The 20905-nt window shown below is 42.4% G+C and overlaps 1 protein-coding gene across 3 annotated transcripts in view; it reads left to right on the forward strand.

The window, feature by feature from the left end:
• The window catches only part of Chd7 (chromodomain helicase DNA binding protein 7), a 214988-nt gene that overhangs the window by 183156 nt on the left and 10927 nt on the right, over window positions 1-20905 (forward strand). For 2 of the 3 annotated variants that reach the window (XM_042666031.1, XM_042666047.1), the window contains exons 19-34: window positions 122-301; window positions 3677-3787; window positions 3876-4081; window positions 6870-7069; window positions 7269-7428; window positions 11662-11751; window positions 12211-12314; window positions 13634-13763; window positions 14137-14209; window positions 14368-14425; window positions 15086-15314; window positions 15557-15765; window positions 15871-16542; window positions 17981-18141; window positions 19840-20067; window positions 20404-20847. In XM_042666031.1, the coding sequence (XP_042521965.1) occupies window positions 122-301; window positions 3677-3787; window positions 3876-4081; window positions 6870-7069; window positions 7269-7428; window positions 11662-11751; window positions 12211-12314; window positions 13634-13763; window positions 14137-14209; window positions 14368-14425; window positions 15086-15314; window positions 15557-15765; window positions 15871-16542; window positions 17981-18141; window positions 19840-20067; window positions 20404-20847 (3255 nt within the window). The remainder of the gene's footprint in view (window positions 1-121; window positions 302-3676; window positions 3788-3875; window positions 4082-6869; window positions 7070-7268; window positions 7429-11661; window positions 11752-12210; window positions 12315-13633; window positions 13764-14136; window positions 14210-14367; window positions 14426-15085; window positions 15315-15556; window positions 15766-15870; window positions 16543-17980; window positions 18142-19839; window positions 20068-20403; window positions 20848-20905) is intronic. The other variant, XM_042666039.1, reaches the window with a different exon arrangement.

The following is a 20905-nucleotide window of genomic DNA, read 5'->3' on the forward strand; positions in this document are numbered from 1 at the left end:
AGCTGTTTATGAATATTGGTCGTATTTTCCTTTGTTTTATGTCAGTCCTCTAAAAAAAATGAAAAATGTAGTCTCTCAATTCTAAATTATGTTGAATGTTTAAAAGGTTTCTCTAAAACAGGTACAACAGCTTTCCAAGAAAGAAATAGAGGATCTTCTACGAAAGGGGGCTTATGGTGCACTCATGGATGAGGAGGATGAAGGATCTAAGTTCTGTGAAGAAGATATTGACCAGATTCTCCTACGGAGGACTCATACTATTACCATTGAGTCTGAAGGAAAGGGATCCACATTTGCTAAGGTGAGAGTCCATTGAAGACACTAGGGTTTTCTTTTTTTTTTAATATACATTTTTTATTGTAAAGATACTGTACAGAGGGGTTACAGTTCCTTGAGCAAAGTAATGAGTCCATTTACTATCGAGCATTGTTACACCCACCTTTATTTTTCCCCTACCATCCCTTTCATCTCCAACTTCTCCCTCCCATCTCCCACCTGACACTAGGGTTTTCTACACAGTTTGGTAGAGTTCTCGAAGAGCCATTGTAGAGTTCATGAAGATCACCTTGGAAAGCTGCTCACAAAATGCATGCCTAGCATTTGCTTTGAATTATTAACTCCTAGGAGAGCCCTTGGCCATATATTGTTTATACACTGGGTTCTCTTAGGTGTGTCAGGCACCTCTGGTTCACCTGTGATCCATCCACCCTTCACCTGTGATCACCCCATCTATTCTACTTCTGAAATAGTTTTCTGTCATCATCCTCTTCTGTCCTCAGACCCTGATTCCTAAAACAGCCTATAAGAATCATTAAGTCAGTCCTATCCTGTCTTCAAGTCTTTGATCTTTCAAGTCTTCCCCTCTACTACAACCCCATAACTCTTTTTTTCATGACTAATCCACACTAGCATATTCTACTCCAGATGTATCCACTGCCTGTTTCAGCTCCCACTTCCCCCACCCCAATCTGAACCACTCTCTGAATCCCTGACCTTCCATCTGAGAGCCTCTTCTCAGAGGCTCTACATTTTGTTCCAGCTGTCTACACTGAGGCCCATTCTACATGTTTATGTTCAACGCTTTATTAAAATTTACTTACCAGGGGTTAGAAAGGTGGCTCAGTGGTAGAGCACTTGCCTTACATGCATGAGGCCCTGGGTTCGATTCCTCAGCACCACATAAGGGGAAAAAGTTGGAAGTGGTAGAGTGCTTCCCTTGAGCTTAAGAGCTGAGGGACAGCGCCCAGGCCCATGTTCAGGCCCCAGGACCAACAACTTACTCACTTGTTTATGTAATTTAATACCTTTTCATATTACATATAGGCTTCTTCAACCATCAGCACAATTTTAAGTTTAGAATGTTCCTAGATAGACCTGGATGTACCCAGATAGACCTTCATGTTTCATTAGCCATTAGTCTTTATATTTCTTCCAGTACTTCCCTCACTTCAGTCCCTGGAAACCAGTGATGTACTTTCTATAGAGAAATATAGATTTATAAGTCATTTGTTCTTTACAGATTGTATCATTAATTTGTTTCCTTTCATTGCTGAACAATGTTCCATTGTAAGGCTATACTATAAGACCCTTACCAGTTGATAATGAGCATTATTTATCTATTCATTGCTTGGTAATGAAATCTGGGCTCCTGTTGGGTTATTATGACTAAGATTATTATGAACTCATATATACTGGGTTTTGTGTGCACATGTTTTTTCTTTTCTTAGGTGAAGGCTAAGTTTGCAACTTTTTTCATGTTTAATTTTTTAAGAAGCTATCAGACTTTTCTAAAGTGATTCTACTATATTCCCTCTCCACTGGCCATGTAATTTAGGGCTTGGTTTTGTCCATATCTTCACCATACTTTTTATTATCTGACTTTTGAGTCAAGCCATCCAGTGAGTGTGTAGTAGTACCACTTGGCTTTATTTGCATTTCACTGATGGCATTTGAGCATCTTTTCATGTACTTGTTGGCCAGATGTATATCATCTCTGGAGAAATACCTATTCAAATCCCTGTTTAGTTATTAGTCTTTTTTTAATTGAGTTTAAGGGTTCTTTATGAAACTTGGGGATTTTTTTCCTCTATTAGATAATATGATTACAGGGTCAGGAATGGTGGCTCATACTTATAGTTTCTGCTGCTGTGGAGATAGAGATGGGAAGGATCACAGTTTGGGGCCAACCCAGGCAAAAGTTTCCAAGATCTCCATTTCAACAGATAAGCTGGGCATGGTGCTGCACATCTTTAATTCTAGCCATGAGGAAAGTAGAAGTGGAGGTACCAGGATTTCAGTGTGTGATCACAAAAGAACTGGGGAATGGCTCAAGTAGCAGAATACTTGCCTGGCAAGCACGAGGTCATAGTTAAGCCTCAGTGCCATCAGACAGAAAAAGTATATACCTTTAATGATATTTGCCCTACCATTTTTGTTTTATCCCTTGGGCTTTCAGTGTTTTTTTTTTTTTTTTTCTCTAGCCCAAGAACACAAGGACTTACTCCTTTATATTCTTTTATGAGTTTTGTAGTTTTTGCTTTTTTTTTTTTCCGATGTTTATGCGCTTGTAAGTTTTGTTCATGGTATGTGCTGTGAATATCTTGTTGTCCTGGCTGCTCCAGTCTGCAAGAGCTCTTTCCTGGGTTCTGGTACCCAAAGCTGCCTTCCTCCTATCTTTCAGCCTCTCTTCAGGTTTTTTGCTTGCTCTATAAGTACTATAAATTCATTATTCACAAGGCTAAGCTCCTCATCACATTCTCCACTGTATACACACACACACACACACACGCACACACACGCACGCACGCACGCACGCACACACACCCTCAGTTGGACCTGTCAGTTGACCTGACTATCAACATTAAGTGCCAGAGTTGGATCCTGAGGCTTTTCTGGCTTCCTCCCCTTTCACACCTTATCCAAGTTTCATCTCCATGAATTTTTCCTTTTAAATAATGTCATTCTAGGCTGTTTCCTTTTCTTCATGTTTACATTCTCTTATTTTCAATCTGAAGTACTTCAAAAAAAAAAAAAAAAAAGTACTTCAGTGGCCTGTCTCTTTGCTCCAAGACATTTCATATGACCTCTCTTAAGGTGACTGTGGACCCGATCATGTCCACCTTGAGATGACTTCTATTTTGAAATAGCTCATGACTCCCTCAGGATGAGTTCAGACTCTACTAACCACACATGCAAGGCCCGGCTTGCCCTGTCTTTTGCCTTTACCAGCTTGCCCTTTGGCTGCTCTTCCTGAAAATGCAATCCCCTTTCTTCTCTTGTGCCTTTGCACATACTCTGCAGTGAGTGTTTCCCTGTGCTTTTCTATTTTATGAGTGTTATAAAATATGCTGCAAGCATTATATTCCGGAGGAGCCTTCTCAGCTTCCAGCAGCGGCCTACCTGACTTAGTTAGGGGCCCCTTCTCTGTATACTGTTTGCATCTATATGTACCTGTTACCTATCATCATATTGCCGTGTTCACCTCTGTGTCTTGGTCTGTTTTAATCTCTGAACAGTTACCTTTCTGAGAAACAATCTTTTATCTCACTCTTGTCCACCCTTCCATATGGCCCAGTGGAGAAGTACACAGATCTGAGTGGATATATAAACAGGGGTCACTTTGCATTCTTACTCTGAGAAAAACGTGTTAAAATAATGCATAATTTTTCTCCTCTAGGCCAGTTTTGTTGCATCTGGAAATAGGACAGATATTTCTTTGGATGATCCAAATTTCTGGCAAAAGTGGGCAAAGAAGGCTGAATTGGACATTGATGCCTTAAATGGGAGGGTAAGTGACAAATTCTGTTAGACAGTCACCTGTCTCACACACTCAGGCCATCCTCCCGAAGTTTCACATGCATGTGTTCTTTTGTTAGAACAATCTGGTTATTGACACTCCACGAGTAAGAAAGCAGACCAGGCTATACAGTGCAGTGAAAGAGGACGAGCTAATGGAGTTTTCAGACTTGGAAAGTGATTCTGAGGAAAAGCCTTGCGTCAAGCCACGGCGTCCCCAGGATAAGTCACAGGGCTATGCCCGGAGCGAGTGTTTCCGAGTAGAGAAGAATCTGCTGGTCTATGGGTAAGGTGGAATTAACCGTGTGAAGTGGAATTTTATCGTGTGTTTGTTTGGATCTGTGTGACTACCACGCAAATAATTTTCTGGTAGCTCTGCACCCTGGGGGTCCTTTGGTTAGAGGAAGGCAAATTCAAATTCTCCCGGATGTGGAGAAGTCACCATGTGGACATACTGGGTATGCTAAGGAGCTGTGGTGGATCTAAGTTTACTTGTAGATTATCACTAACTGGGAACAAATTCCAAACAAAAAATTTTCCCTACTTTACCTTGACATAAACTTTGCAGCTATTTTTATATAGCTGATCTTTTTCTGCAATAAAAATATTACCAAAGATAATCTCTTAGTAAACTCTTTCAACTCATCTGAAACACGAGTGTCCTTTGAACTTTGTGATATTATTTCTCCTGCTGGTCTACAGGCTTCCAAGAGGATGACTCTGTGTCTAATTCATCTCTAAATTGCTGTGGCTTTCCACACAGTACTTTGAATGGCAGAGTGTTTAGAAAATATCTGAATCAGTAGATGAGAGTTCTCTCACAGATTGTGGGACCATAGGCAAATTCCATTAAAATAATAGCAACTGCCACCAAAGCAGTCTTTCTGCTGATGTGATGGTGTCCTGCCTGTGACACTTTCTTCCAGAGGATCCCCATCAATGCCGAACAGAGACAAATGTGTTTGTGTGACACGCAGACTTCTCTAGCTGGCCCTTCCTTGTCTGTCTTTTTTGTTCTTTCTCATGGGCAGTCTAAGGCCTGTTTGGAGAGAATGCTTTGTCTCTATTGACTTCCAAGCCTATGTCATCTCCTCCCTAACACACACACAGTTCCCAACACGCAGAACCAATCAGCTTCACATCTGCTCTCTGGGCTCGCCCTACACAGGCTTCACCTTCACCCCCTGGCCTGTGCTTCCTGTGGCACACACAGTGTTGTTTCATGATTTTTTTTTTTTTTTTGGGGTCCGGCCGTGGGGCCTGAACTCTGGTCCTGGGCGCTGTCCCTCAGCTCTTCAGCTCAAGGCTAGCGCTCTACCACTTGAGCCACAGCACCACTTCCAGCTTTTTTCTTTTTGCTTATGTGGTGCTGAGGAATCGAACCCAGGGCCTCATGCATGCAAGGCAAGCACTCCACCACTGAGCCACCTTCCCAGCCCCTTGTTTCATGATTTTTAAATCATCTGCTTCTCTTGCTGAACTCCCACTTAGCAGTTTCTTGAGGATGGGGCTCTTTCTTGTATCATCTGTGCATGGAGCTGTGCCAGTGGACACAGTGAGTGCTGAGTAACACTTGTGGAATACACGAAAATCAGCCGAAGTCCATCCTATGTCTCAGAACGTCTGACAACACTGCTTATTGTTTGTGCAAGCTGGACATTCTCCCCTGCCTGCTCTCTGTGGGCAGAATCCCTTTTGCTCTTTGCACCTGTTTCATTGCTTCAGCCAGTGACTGGTAACCTTAGGTTGAAAACCTTAAGACGGGAACGCATTGTAATTTGTAATCTAAGAAAGATGCTCAAAACATACCATCTTGCAGGCAAGTCCTCCCTTTTTCCCACAATCATCATTGTGAATTGAACAAGTACTATGTGCTGAGCACTGGGCTAAGATACCCTTAACACCAGAAAGGCAGGCAGGTCTGCAAGCAGAAATAGCCAGATGTGAGGATAGTAAGGACAGAGAAGTACTCGGCTAGTGGGACATCATAGAATCTTTCATGTCACCTACAAGACACAGCTTTTATGTCAGCCTCTGACTTCTGGGTCTAGGAGAAGTAAAAGAATAAATTCCACAGGAAGTATTATGTGTAGTATATGGCTGGATAGGCAAAGAATCTGCCAGTGTATAAGGGAGCTTTTGTGGAGAGGAGAGAGGAGGATGTCCATAGACTCAGAGGTAAGGGCCAGCCTTGGTTGAGGAATTGAAAGAAACTCTCAGGAGATAAGAGCACCTGGGATTAGGAAGAGACCAGGCTAAGGTGTTAAAGGCAGGGTTGGCTTCTTGCTTCAGGAGAGGCCAAGACCTGCCAAGCTAAGCTCTCAATTGTCACCAGTGAGGGACTATGTGCACCATGAGCACTGCCCTTTTGAGGCCTTGTGGCTCCATTCCTGCTCCTCTGTCCCCCTCCCCTTATCTTCATTGTGTGGTTGTACTCGACATGCCCAAGCTGAAATGGCACAGCACTACAGCCTGAGCTTGTGACATGAAATGGCTGGTCAGGGTCAGCTGCATTTATGTCTTTGCCTTTATTCATAGTCCTTTCTCCCACCCTTTCTATGTGAGGACCCAAGAACTGACTGAACATCTTTCCTGTGAGTTCTTGTTCATGTCTGTCACTCCCAGTGCAAAAGAAAACTCTTCAAAGCTTTTCAGTTCTCCACCAAGTTTGGGCAATCCCTTCAAGGAGGATGACAGAGCCAGAACTCTTGGTATTGCATCTTTGATTTGGAGTAATCACAAATATTTTGCATCATCTTCTATGTCAGGTGGCTGGTCAGCACTAAAACATGTAAACCTCAGCAGAAGGAAGCAGAATATAGTTTCCAGACTTCATCTGCCCAGGAAAGCCATCCTAGTCATGTGGGCAATATCCGTCCAACTCTTACACTTAGAAGGAAACTTATGGCCCACTCTGTGAGATATATGTAACTCTTGCACTCTGGATTGCTTTTTTGTCACCTGATATAAAACCTTGCTAGTTTTGAGTCAAATGTTTCATCATTGATACCTGATTGTTAAGGTAAACTCTATATCTACAATTAGAGGCTCCATACTGGCTATTTACTTTCCAGCTGGGGTCGGTGGACAGACATCCTATCACATGGACGCTACAAACGTCAACTCACTGAGCAAGATGTAGAGACTATCTGCAGAACCATTCTTGTGTACTGTCTGAATCATTACAAAGGAGATGAGAACATCAAAAGCTTCATCTGGGATCTGATCACACCCACGGCTGATGGACAAACTCGAGCCTTGGTCAATCATTCTGGTAGGTCTACTTCTGGCTCTTTGTTACTTGAGTCTCAGACAGTTGCTGGAAAGTCTGACAGTATGCTCTGATGAAGAGACGCTACAATGAACCCTATAAGTCCCTATCCTGTCCCTTACCATCCCTCTTGTTATCTGCCCCTCGACTCTGTGATGTAAAGTATAAAAGGCTCCAGTGATAATGACAGTGGTTCTTCTAGGTCTGTCAGCCCCAGTGCCAAGGGGAAGGAAGGGGAAAAAGGTGAAAGCCCAGAGTACACAGCCAGTGGTGCAAGATGCTGACTGGCTGACCAGCTGCAACCCAGATACCCTGTTCCAAGAGGACAGCTACAAGAAGCACCTGAAGCACCATTGCAACAAGTATGTCTGTAGGGGTCAATATAAGTGTAACCTTGGCCAGGACTAGTATTAGGCTGTACATGATGGCTCACACTTGTAATCCAAGCTGCTCAAGATGATTGTGGTTCCACGCCAGTCCAGGGGAAACAATATAGGAGTGGTGGTATGTGCCTGTCATCCCAGCCACTCAAGAGGCCCAGGTCCAAGGCTGGCCCTGGGAAAAACCTAAGACTTACCTGAAAAATTACTAAACAACAAAGGGCTGGAGTCATGGTTCAAGTGGTTAAAATGCCTCCCTAGCAAGTTGGAAGCCCTGAATGTAACTAGATAGATACTGCCAAGTCACAGGAGTACATACTTCTGTGATTATCTTTTAAGTGGTGAGACTGTGTAATATGCACACTTTTAACCATTTGTAAGTGAGCAATTTGATGGCATTAATCACATTTGATATTAATCACATACACTGAATATTCATCACCAATATCTATTCCCAAACCTTTATCATTCATTCCCCATAGGACTCTGTTATCATTAATTTGTCCTTCCCTGTCTGTGCCCTGGCCCTGACCCTGGCAACCACCAGCCTACTTAACTTGTCCATTGTAAGGAACTTGTAAGTGGGACCACCCAGTATTTAGCTTCCTGTGTCCAGCTTATTTCATTAAGCGTAGTGTTTTTAAAGTACATACATATTGTCGAATTTGATTCCTTTTGACAGTTAAGTACTATTCCATTGTGTCAAACTTTTTAATCCCTCTTCATCTATCCTGAATAATGCTGCTGTGGAAATTGCACATGACTGATGTTTAGCCAGTATGTGACAGGGAATTATGGTTAGTTTTATAAGATTCTGCCTTTAACCACCTGCTTCCAGTGGAAGAGGGTAGGGGTTGGGGAAATAGTATTTTTACTCTAATCATAGCACATTTCTGGGTCCCATGAGCCTGGATCATGTTTTTACCTTTATTTCCAGAAATCATAAAGAGTTGAGGATTGAAGCTAAATTTATTAACTATGTACATATTAAGCTAACATCTACATGCATTGATTTGTTTTCTTAGTTTCAAAATGCATTTTCGTTATTAGTAGTACAAACAGCCATGTTACTGAACAGCTCAACCGTGCCTCCGCTTGATGTGACCTTGCAAAAGTTACTCAGCTTCTCCCAGATTTACTCTCCTTGTGAGTAAAATAGAGGTTGGCAGTAAGATCTCAGTTGGATGAAGCAGGATAAAAATAAATATGTGTTTAGCTTTTAAAACATTATGACAACAACCTAAGCACACAATATGGGCAGCATGCCAAGTGCTTTATATAGATTATCAATTTGAGCTGTTTGAGATAAAAAGCGCTATTTATTTCATTTTAAATTTTATCTATTTGTCAATGCTAGAGATGAAACTCAGGGTTGTATGTTGGTAGATAAGTATTCTGCTAGTGAGCTAGACCCTTCCTTCTTCCCTCCCTTCCTTCCCTTCTTCTTTCCAACAATGTTTTGCTCTATTGCCCAGGATGGCTTTAAATTCTTGGGCTCAAATGATCATCCTATCTCAGCCTCCCAAGTAGTATCACTGTGTCCACAGAAGTACTCTTTTTATCCCCTCATAACGGACAAGGAAAGCTCAAGTCTCAAGCTGAGTAACTTACCTAAGGTCTTTCATCCAGTATAGGATAGAACAGATGTGGGAAGCTCTCTTGTTGGTCACCATGGTTTTCTGTTCATCACACCTCCTCCTAGGAGCTCTTATAAAGCTCTCAAGGGTTTTTATAACTATGCCTTCAAACGCTTTGTTGTTTTAGAAACTCATTATTGTTGTGGCATAATTCTTCTTCCTAAAATGCTACCCCACTTGTAGCTGTTAGGAAACTTCTGTGTCATTGTGGTTTATGTCAACTTTGGTCCGTAGCTTTCTAAATTCCAGATTCAAACAAAAGTCAACTGGTTTAGTGTGGGAACAACAGGTCCTTTTCTTGGATATTAGTGTGGTGGTGGTGGTAGTTTTCCATTCAAGTTGCACTATGAGTTACAGACTTCCATTCGCTGTCTTTCCTAGTTAGGTAGTGTATGAGAAGCCACTAGAGTTCTGCTACCTTTCCATTCAGTTTTAGGAGACAGTTTTTGCCTTCCAGCTTATTTCTTAGATGGAATGGTTGGTCCCATTGTCCTTTCTCAGATGACCATGCCTTGAGATTACATCAGATCTAAAGCTAGAAGGTGTTGATGTTAAGGTAGAACATGAGACAATTGAGGAACATCCTAGAAAATGAACAGCCACTTCTCTGAAACTCTTAAGGTGGTGAGAAACAAAGCAATTGAGTGCCTGCATGGTACTGGGCTGGGAGGTGATCCAGAAAACAGTCACTAATGGGATAGTGGAAGGAATATGGATAAGGCCTGAGGGTTCCTTAGCAGTCACATCTGCCTGCCTCACAGAGAGTACCTTGTGATCAGCGGCTGCCTCCTAGCCATCCTTTCTCCTCTCTGTGGCTAGCTGACATAGTATATTCCCCAAGGGACATTCTATTTGCCAGTGGCATTGATTTGAATTTTTCCCTAGAGAAGAAATGCAACATTCACAGTTAGTTCATGAAAGTCTCCATATAACTGAAACTGCTCCCAAAGCCGAAATCTGTTGTCTTCTGCCAAAAGGAAGAGGAATTATTTGGCTGCCTGCCTGTGTATCTAGTTCTCTGAGAATAGGAAGGAATCCATCGTAGGTGGAGGGTAGATGAACTACCCTCACTGGGCTTCTTCTAGACGTTAGAGTTGGCTTACAAATTCTTCTCTAGCCAGAGGAAAAACAAAGTGTTGCTTTTCCTTTGTTGGTTCAGTTTGGCACAGTCACATTTAAATCCCATGAGTTAACAAAAGGAAAAAAAACTTAAAAAATAAAAAGGTATTCTCTGAAATGATTATTTTCATTTTCACATCGAACCCATCTAGAGATTGTGTTGGCCATGAGTAGACTTGGATAGGGAGGAAAGAAAGCATGTGGAAGAATATCTGTTCTATTTATGTCTGGTCAGGACAGCCTCTAAGGACATTCTGTTATAGTTGTGTCCTAAAGACATTATGAGACGGAATTAAAAGACCAGGTTAACACTCCAAGGTGAGACCCTGTGACCTCAGATTTATAACTTCCATTATGGATAGTGTCCACTTTTGTAAAAGGGGAATCATAACTTGTCCTACTTTATAATACAGTTGTGTGAAGATGGGATGAGTACGTGTTATAAACATAATAACGTTGGTTGTGAAGTGTCAACAAAGTGATGGGATTATTTGGCTAGGAAAATAGTGCTGGTATAATTGACCCACGCCAAAATGGTAGTCATCAGCTATAACCCTGAGTGCACATCAGTGGCTGTTTAGCAGGGGCTGCTGGATTCAAAGTAGATAGAGACCTTGGGAATAGATTGGGTGGATTCCATTGAAAGAATGATAGTTTAGTCATTGAGGAAATCCAAGCAGGATTGAAAATCTGATTCCTAGATAATCTGGTTCCTAGATAGGTTTAAAAGCTGGATTTCTTGGAAATGACTGTTAATGAGGTGGACACATTTTAACCTTGTAATGTTTTATTACTATTTTCCAAGTGACAACATAGATTCCTAGGTAATAGAAACGAAAGGGGGTAGAAATGCTTAATATTCCCTGAGATGAGTGAGGGGCCCACCTCCCACTTCACCCACCCCACCACCATCTTCCTTTATCGGAAGCAAAGTTGTATAATCTGAAAAACCTGACATTCCATATTGAGGGTTTATTGTAAGGTAGTAAAACCAGATTTTATATCTCGTTTATTCCTACAACTTCTGATGTGCTTCCAAAAATGGTATTAAGGCAGCAGCTGAGGAAATTTTATGAGATAATGAAGCAGAACAGTTACTGAAAGCCATCTGCTCAGTTGTTTACAAACTTGCTTCAATACTTCAGAGGCAGTGGTAGGGTACGTGTCTAAACTTCACAAGCTGCACTAGGTAGAACTAAATGAAGTGCGCCTGGGCTGGGCTGAGCTCAGGCCCTCTCTCTGCAGCGTGAGCCGTTGCCAGGCAGGCCTGTTGGAAGCCAGCAGAAAGCACCACACAGAGGTGATTATGTGCCACCATCTGTCACGCTTCAAGCCTACCATACAGCATGGCTAATCAGCCTTGGCAGGATGATGGATGAACAGCAGCAGCTGCCAAAAGCCACTGTTGGCAAACAGTCCTGAAGTTAAGAACTTTTCCCCCCTCTGTCTTCCTCTCCAGGGTCCTGCTGCGTGTCCGCATGCTGTACTACCTAAGACAAGAAGTGATAGGAGACCAAGCAGATAAGATCCTAGAGGGTGCTGACTCAAGGTTGGTGCGAATGCACATTTGTTCTGTACCTCCCTGAGGTAATCTAGGTAGTCAGAAAACATCATGGCTATGTTTCAGAAACCTCATAACCTATTAGTAGCCCACCTCCTCCTTTGCATCTTGAATGCATATGTTTGTCCTCGAAGCTTGGGGATGTGATGAGAATCAGTAAAAGGCTGTTTGTGTTCACGTATATAAAAAAGCATTATCTAGATCGTTGGTGTTTTGAGGTGGCCTTTAAATGGGATGCTACATGATAAAGTTCATTTCTAGCCATGGTGGAAGGTGGCCCAACTGGGCCCTCTCTCTCACCTTTCTGGCTCCTCCCCACCATGCTTAGATATTTATTATGGGGAAGGGGGAATGGGAATTCATTTACAGTGTTCACTACTGGGAATTAGAATACCTTTTTAATACTAGTATTTCTTTTACATATTGTTTCAACAACTGTCTTTCTAGTGAAGCAGATGTTTGGATCCCTGAACCTTTCCATGCTGAAGTTCCTACAGATTGGTGGGATAAGGAAGCAGATAAATCCCTCTTAATTGGAGTGTTCAAACATGGTAAGTGATGTTTCTGTTTGAATGCATCTCAACTGTATGGCTTTGTCTTTATTTAGAACTCCTTGCATACTCTTTTCCAAAGTCATAATATTAATGAGAATAGTTCCAAAGGACTCTTGGCATCTACCGTTTTTCTGTACTAAAAATCTAATATGAACTGTAAATATCAGATGCTGTTTTTGAATGTTTGTTGAGTATTTGAGAAGAAAACATTTCTTTCTTGGCTGTAAATAGAACCCAAAACATATTTGTTTCAGTAATAGTCAAGTTGTGCTATAGCTCTCCCTAAACTTTGCTTCCAGCCGGCTTTCCTCACTAACTCTGCCAGCCGGTGTCAGAGTGGACGGTGGGCTTAACCTCTGCTATTAATCTGTACAAGTGCCTCCTGGGCTTTGTTCCAAGCAATATTTCACAAATGTCAGTGCTGAGGACTTGCCGCTCCCCCGAGTGGGATGCAGCCTTGTTAACTTTGAAAGGCTGGGGATGCAGAACTGGCATGATATATACAGTGAGCGATTCCTGATTATAATCCCAATCCTCTGGAGGTCGTGGAGGTATTCTCAGCAGCCCAGCCTGACTAAGGGGGAGAATGATGGCTTATAAAACCTTTCATGATTACAGTTTGGCTTGCGGCTCTACAGCAGTTAGGAGCAGTGTGTTGTAGTACACATCCTAATTGAATTGTGCTGTTCTGCCTATGTACTTGCAGCCGTGTTTTGTGAGCTGCCTCAGAATCATTTTCCCGCAGTGCACTGTTGGGATCTGCCATTTTCCATCTAGTCAACTTGGGCAGTCAAAAAGCAAATTGCAGTTTGAAAACCATAGAGGGAACAGTGTCATCTTACTGACATGCATCATCCTAAACCTAATAAGACAGGTTCGCTGGCCTTACGTATACGGGGATTTTTCAGTCAGCCATGCGAGTTCCAGTAGGACTGAAGCTGTTCGGGAAGGATGAGGGTAGACTTGGAGTGCCACTGCAGAGGTCATAAAGGAACATTATGAAGCCTTTTAAATGTCAAGCAAAATTAGATCTTGGGAAAAATAGGGTCAGAAAATTCTCCCAGGCATCCTACAATTGTTCTATTTGTATTTTTGGTAACTCTGGTATTGTCCCTGAAGTGTACCTTGACCCCCAAAAAACTTTCCTAGAATTCTAGACAACATCCTACTAAAATAAGGTGTGTTTAGCTCTACAAAGGCAATCATCTTTTCTGAAAAACAAACTTGTGTGTTTGTGGCAGTGCTGTGACTTTTACAGTGATGGACCTTTCTTTGTTTCTTTGTGTGTGCTCCGTGGGCGGCTGGGCATGGCACAGGCTATGAGAAGTACAATTCCATGAGAGCTGACCCTGCACTGTGCTTTCTGGAACGAGTTGGTATGCCCGATGCCAAGGCCATAGCTGCCGAGCAAAGAGGAACAGACATGCTAGCAGATGGCGGTGATGGGTAAGAAGGACATTTTAAAATTTTAATAAACTTCATGTCAGTATCACATCTATTGGCAGGGTTCAGTTCTTACAGTGCACTACTCTCTATATTGTGCTTCATTTGAACTTAATCAGTGTTTACCAGGATGTTCTATTTGTATAGCATAATGATTGTTTGAACAAAGTACACTATCTAAAAAAGTCTAAAACTTGTTTGTCTTTTCCAAGTGTCATCCCATCCCCAATCCACCAGGGCTGTATGTAGTAAATACTGATAAGCATTGCTTTTGATGTCAAACCCTGAATTAAAAGTAGTATTAGGCAAATTTTTACTCTTTCCCACCCACTCCACTTACCAGTGTGATATAAACTCTGTTTTGTTTTTAACACAGTGGAGAATTTGATAGAGAAGATGAAGACCCAGAATATAAACCAACCAGAACACCGTTCAAGGATGAAATAGATGTAAGAACTTGTGTATGTTGGCTTTTATAGCAACACTAAAATATAGTGCGTCTTTATAAGATTTGTTAACCTTTATAGATAATGGCTTTTTTCTTTAAAAGAAAAAAGATACAGAAAATTGAAATTCAAATTAATATGTGTTTATGGTTTTGCTCAAGGAATTTGCCAATTCTCCTCCAGAGGATAAGGAAGAGCCCATGGAGATTCATGCCCCAGGTGAGGCGCCAGAGGAGCTCTTAGAGCAGAGAGATTGTGTGCCCACAGACCTGGACCCTGTGGTGGGGCCTTGTACCTCCATATGTGATAGTGTTGTCTTAAAAGGTTCCTGTCTCACTCATCCATCTCTTGTGAATAACCTTAATTCTTAGCGTTGAGTTTTTATTACATTGAATTTCTTTGATAGAACTCTTTCGAGGTCTTTTTATACTCACACTAATGAAAATTTTAAACATCTTTAAGATGTTCTGTTATACCCACCTCCCTTACAGGCATTTGTTGTTTGAAATATTGCCAATTTGTTTAGCATATTGACCCTCTACCTAATGTAACATCATTAGATTATGTGATTACTTGTTATGTTCAAGATTATTCTTATTATAAGTACCTTATAGGAGAGACCCTTAGAGTTCATGCATAAAATATGTTTATGTACAACTGATAAATGAATTTTCTTTCCCCTAAAGAATTTTTTAAAAAGTCTTTGAGTTTCATACAAATATTTTTATTCCTTACGTATATTTTTAAAACTAGGGCACTGCTATGCCCTTTCCCACACTGTCATTTGGATGCTAATGAGTCATCTTGTTTTGTTGGAAAATCCTGTGTATTGCAAAATTGCAGCGACACATTTCAAAAATATTTCTCCCACTTCCCCAGGCAAGCACAGTGAGAGTAGTGCTGAGTTAGGCCAACTTTACTGGCCTACCACTTCAACCCTGACTACGCGTCTGCGCCGGCTCATTACTGCCTATCAGCGCAGCTATAAAAGGCAACAAATGAGGCAAGAGGCCCTAATGAAGACTGACCGGCGGAGACGGCGGCCCCGGGAGGAAGTGAGAGCGCTGGAGGCGGAAAGGGAAGCTATTATATCTGAGAAGCGGCAAAAGTGAGTTTCCTCAAGAGTCACTCGGCACCCCTTACAGTTCACTCCTGTCTGCGTTTCTCTGCCCACAGAAACAGCAGTCATGACAAAGATAGTGGCCAGCAGAGAAAGGCTCGCTGGATCACAGTGACCTTGTCTTCCCAACTCAAATAAGTGTTTTTCTGAGGGGAAGAGGAAATGAAAGAATGAACCATATATGCCTTTATCCTCGAGTGTGATGTAAGCCCAGCTCTTCTTTCTCATAGGTGGACGAGAAGAGAAGAGGCTGATTTTTACCGAGTGGTATCCACCTTTGGGGTTATTTTTGACCCTGTGAAACAGCAATTTGACTGGAACCAGTTCCGAGCCTTTGCCAGGCTTGACAAAAAGTCTGATGAGAGTTTGGAGAAGTACTTCAGCTGCTTTGTGGCCATGTGCAGGCGAGTCTGTCGAATGCCTGCCAAGCCAGATGATGGTAGGTACATTAACTAACAACATTTTGTATTAGTTGGCCAAGTTGGTGAGAAGTGAGAAAGCATAGGAAAGTTTCTCAAGTTAATGCAAGTGCTTCCATTTACAGATCCACCTGACCTCGCCTCCATGATTGAGCCTATCACAGAGGAACGGGCCTCTAGAACTCTGTACCGAATTGAGCTGCTGCGGAAGATCCGCGAGCAGGTTCTGCATCACCCACAGCTAGGAGAGAGGCTGAAGCTCTGCCAGCCCAGCCTGGATCTTCCTGAGTGGTGGGAGTGTGGACGGCATGACCGGGACCTGCTGGTGGGTGCTGCGAAGCATGGGGTCAGCCGGACAGACTACCACATCCTCAATGACCCCGAGCTGTCCTTCTTGGATGCACATAAGAACTTTGCTCAAAACCGAGGGGCAAGTAGTCTCTCCTCCTTGAACCCATTGGCTGTAGGCTTTGGGCAGATTCCTCCAGTCATCTCATCCGCTCACAGTCACGATGAGAAGGTACCAGAACAAGGTGAAGGCAAAGCAGAGGAGTCTGAAAACTCAATGGCCAAAGAGCGGTCCGAGGGGAAAGAAGAGGAAGAAGAAGCCGATGCTGGGGCCAAGGACAGCAAGCAGGAATGTGAGGCTGAGGCCAGCTCTGTGAAGAGTGAGCTGAAAGGGACAGATGGCAGTGCAGAGCCAGGGTCTAAATCCGTCTCAGAGAAAGGCTCAGAAGAAGATGAGGAAGAGAAGTTAGAGGATGATGATAAGTCCGAGGAGTCATCCCAGCCTGAAGGTAAGACCCGGCCACCTGGACTCGGACTCTCCTGATTCCCAGTGACTCACTAAGGGATGTACTGTTGTGCTGAGCCATAAGCGCCTGCTACTCTTGTGTCCTTTTCTTTGCAGTTCTTGGGATTGAACCCAGGACTTCACACTTACTAGGCAACCGGTCTCCCACCTGAGCTTCATACACCTCCCAGCCCTTGTTTGTGAAATAGTTTATTTTTCCTTGGGCTGACCTTGAACTCTAGATCTTTTTTTTTTAAATTAGTGTCCATTTTATTCTGTAAAGGGACATTCTAGTTATGATTATATGTGCTTTTGTCCTTTATCACATGCAAACATGGTATTTCTTTTTTTTTTTTTTTTGGTCATGGGACCTGAACTCCGGGCCTAGGCACTGTCCCTCAGCTCTTCAGCTCAAGGCGAGCACTCTACCACTTGAGCCACAGCACCACTTCCGGCTTTATCTGCTTATGTGGTGCTGAGGAATCAAACCCAGGGCCTCATGCATGCAAGACAAGCACTCTACCACTGAGCCACCTTCCCAGCCCCCAAACATGGTATTTCTAACTCTTAAGAAGTACTATACATACACATTAATAACTTCTGGTTTAAGGACAGAGGTTAGCTTCCTAGTCAGGTATATTAAAAATTCTATGTGCTATTGGCACCTGCCTGTAATTCTAGCTACTCAAGAGTCTGAAATTTGGAGGATCTCAGTTAAAGGCTAGCCAGCCTGCGCATAAAGTGAGACAAGCAGGATTGGAGTCCTGTGTTAGGAGTCAAGCATTAGGATGTCAGCCTGGCAAGGTCAAGGGCCCAAGTTCAAACCCTAAATAAAACTGGGGGAGGGAGGAACCATGTGACAGAAATGTATAAAAATGGATATGAGAGAAGTTGTTCCCTGAGTAGATACTATTAATTATTTTAAAGCAAGTGGTGCTTAATTTACTTTATTTTAGAAGTAAAGGGTAAGAGTAGAATCTGAAAATAACCCATTCTCTTTCTAAGTCACAGATGGCTGTAATTGGCACATAGTAGAAATAAGGCTCCACATTGTACTGCCCTGCTATAGTAGAAGCTTCGATATCAGCTGAAACCTTAGCCTTTGTCCTGTGTCAGAGAACAGAGGCTCTTGTGTCAGAGACATGATTGGTCCTCAGCCTCCTCTAAGATTTACTTGCACGATGCCAGATGGAACCTCTGTCAGCCTCTATTTCTTCATGTGTAAGGTAGAAACCATGCCCTCTACACTAAAGGGCCACTCCAAGTTTTAGACAACAAACATTTGTTTAAAAAAAGAAAAAAAAAAAACACCATTCTAGCTACATAGTAGGTGCTTGATACAATGGAGCTGATTGGTATTCATCTTGTTAGTGGTGTCCTTTCTGAACTTCAATTTCAGTGATATTCGGGTTGTGAATAATGCACATTAACTTACTTCTCAGCAGGAGCTGTCTCTAGAGGAAAGAATTTCGATGAAGAAAGCAATGCTTCTATGAGCACTGCTAGGGATGAAACTCGAGATGGATTCTACATGGAGGATGGAGACCCCTCAGTAGCACAGCTCCTTCACGAAAGAACATTTGCCTTCTCATTTTGGCCTAAGGTTAGTGGGGTTTGTACTTTTTGTTTTGAACAAGTATGTGTGTGGGAGAGAATTTTTCTAGCTTGATTTTTTTCACGTTGAGGGAGATGGTGTTTTGTGGAACTGAGAGTAGAACTTAGGGTTCTGCACTAGCTGGTAAAGTGTCAGCACACCTGAACCATGCCTCCTTCCCCTTTTTCCTCAGTGATTTTCAAGGTAGTTTCCCTTTATGCTTGGGCCAACCTGAGCTCCCATCTCTATTTGTACTTCTCTTAGTTGCTGGGAATAACTAGAAAACCATTGAGCCCAGACATGGGTTGAGTCTGGTGAGCTCTTAAGCCTGGGCTGGCCTCCAGCCTTGGTTCCCCAGTTTCTACATATCAAGTAGCAAGGATTATGTGCTTGAGCCACCATGTATGACTGATATTTCAAATAGTCTTAAAGTATACATTGGCACAATGTATGAAGGCTATAGAGTTGTTTTTATGTTCTAAAAGAGTAGCCAGGAAAAAAAGAAAAGAAAAAAAAGCAGGAATATTTTTGTAATAGGATAAGAAATCAGAAAAACTAATAAATAATACTATTTATATTGGACTCCTTGGGCTTTTTAGGTCAGTTACAAGTTGTCCAGTAGAATCTGTGGATTATTTCAGTGGACTCATCCTTTACAAAACAAAATGTGGGGACTTTTACAGTGTGTGTTTAAATTTTATTCTTTTTTTTAAATCTAAAGCAAGATTTTTGGATTTAAGAGAAGTTCACATATTTGAAAATCTGCTACCTTTTCAACATGACAGAGGGTGGGCTCTTGACCTGTTTACTTCAGTGCATCGTGATCTCATTCCAAAAGTAGTTATCTAGAACCAAAGCAAATGAAAATCTCTTTTTAATAAGACCCTGTGTCATTTGAATCTATTTTTCAGGATGGGGAAGTAATCATCATCACAATCACCATAACAAGGCTGACTGGTTTAAAACAAGCAACACAAAATCAGTCTTCAGTCTACTCATTCTAGGCCAGTCTTAACTGTGTTAGTGTTGCTTAAGAAAGAAAGTTACATTTTTTTACTAAAGAGAGGACCCCCATCACCACCACCCTTCAATTTCCCTGTTATGCTAATCTTTATTGAGAATAGAAGGAGTTTCACAAATCAGCCAAAGGTTTATAGTAGCAGACACTTCTAATCTATGGAAACTTGGTCTAAGAGCTGTAATTAGAAATTTTTAATGTGCACGCTTCAATGAAATTTGGAGCGATAATAGGTAGGGAATGCAAATTGACATTCATTAGGTGTTCCTAGGCCGGTGCCCACTTCATAATGCTGAACTTTATTAATAGTGACGCTAATGATGTCCCCCTTCCTGGGACATGTTGCACTGCAGCCTGTGGATCTGAGGGCCCAAGCGTGGAGATGCTAAGCGCAGGCTCTCTCTCCATTGTTGTCTGCTGACATTCGCCAATGCTTCTGAACCAGTAGAGCCTGAATGAGAGTTACTTTTCACATGTTCATTGTTCATAGTTGGAACGTAATTTCGATGAGTTTTATTTATTTATTGTTTACTTTGTTTTCCTTTCCCGACCACTCTTTTTCTCCACACTACCCACCAACTGACTTTTTAAGCCTTTTTGTGCTCTTTAGCATCTTGATGGGTATATTTGTGTAATAATTTTAACCAGGTCTTTGTTACAATTTCATGTGACTTTTCTTCTCCCCTCAGGATAGAGTAATGATAAACCGATTAGACAACATCTGTGAAGCAGTGCTGAAAGGCAAATGGCCAGTAAATAGGCGCCAGATGTTTGATTTTCAGGGCCTCATCCCTGGCCACACACCCACTGCTGTGGACAGTTCTCTGCAGAGGAGGAGCTTCGCTGAGCTCTCTGTGGTTGGCCAGCCCAGCATTAGTGGGGGTGAGGACATTACCACTTCTCCTCAGCTGTCAAAGGTGAGTCAGAGCAGTTTGTTTTCCAACTTAAAGGAAAGCCTTCTATGTCTTATCTCAGTTTGGAAGTTTGTGTTTCACGAGTCCAACTTGCTTTGTTTGTTTTGAGATGAGGTCTCACTGTGTTGCCAAGTAGATCTCAAACTCTTAGACTCAAGCCGTCCTCCTGCCTCACAGTGCTATTCTATGTATAAGTAAGATGGTCGCTATTTCCCCAGCTGTAGTCACCGTTTGTAAATGTGTATTTCCTTAAGCTTCTTATTCCTTGTTTCTAATTCCAGCCCCTGTAGCAGATACACTTTGTCTCATTGCAACTATTTTGTTGGACTTTTTTAATAGGAAGATGCCCTCAACCTCTCCATCCCTCGCCAGCGGCGGCGAAGGAGGAGAAAAATTGAAATCGAGGCCGAAAGAGCTGCCAAGAGGCGAAATCTCATGGAGATGGTTGCCCAGCTGCGAGAGTCTCAGGTGGTCTCAGAAAATGGACAAGAAAAAGTTGTAGATTTATCAAAGGCCTCACGAGAGGCAACAAGTTCTACCTCAAATTTTTCATCTCTTACTTCAAAGTTTATCTTGCCTAATGTCTCGACACCAGTATCAGATGCCTTTAAGACTCAAATGGAACTGCTCCAAGCAGGCCTTTCCCGCACACCCACAAGGCATCTGCTTAATGGCTCCCTGGTAGATGGAGAGCCTCCCATGAAGAGGCGGCGGGGCAGGAGGAAAAACGTGGAGGGCCTTGATCTGCTTTTCATGAGCCACAAACGGACATCGTTGAGTGCAGTAAGTTAGAAAACTCACTTTTCCTGCATATGCCCTTGCCAGAAGTCAAGGTCCCCTC

This window comes from Dipodomys spectabilis, unplaced genomic scaffold (genome assembly GCF_019054845.1).
Source record: "Dipodomys spectabilis isolate Male_0828 unplaced genomic scaffold, ASM1905484v1 ptg000015l, whole genome shotgun sequence".
In the NCBI taxonomy this organism is placed as follows: domain Eukaryota; kingdom Metazoa; phylum Chordata; class Mammalia; order Rodentia; family Heteromyidae; genus Dipodomys; species Dipodomys spectabilis.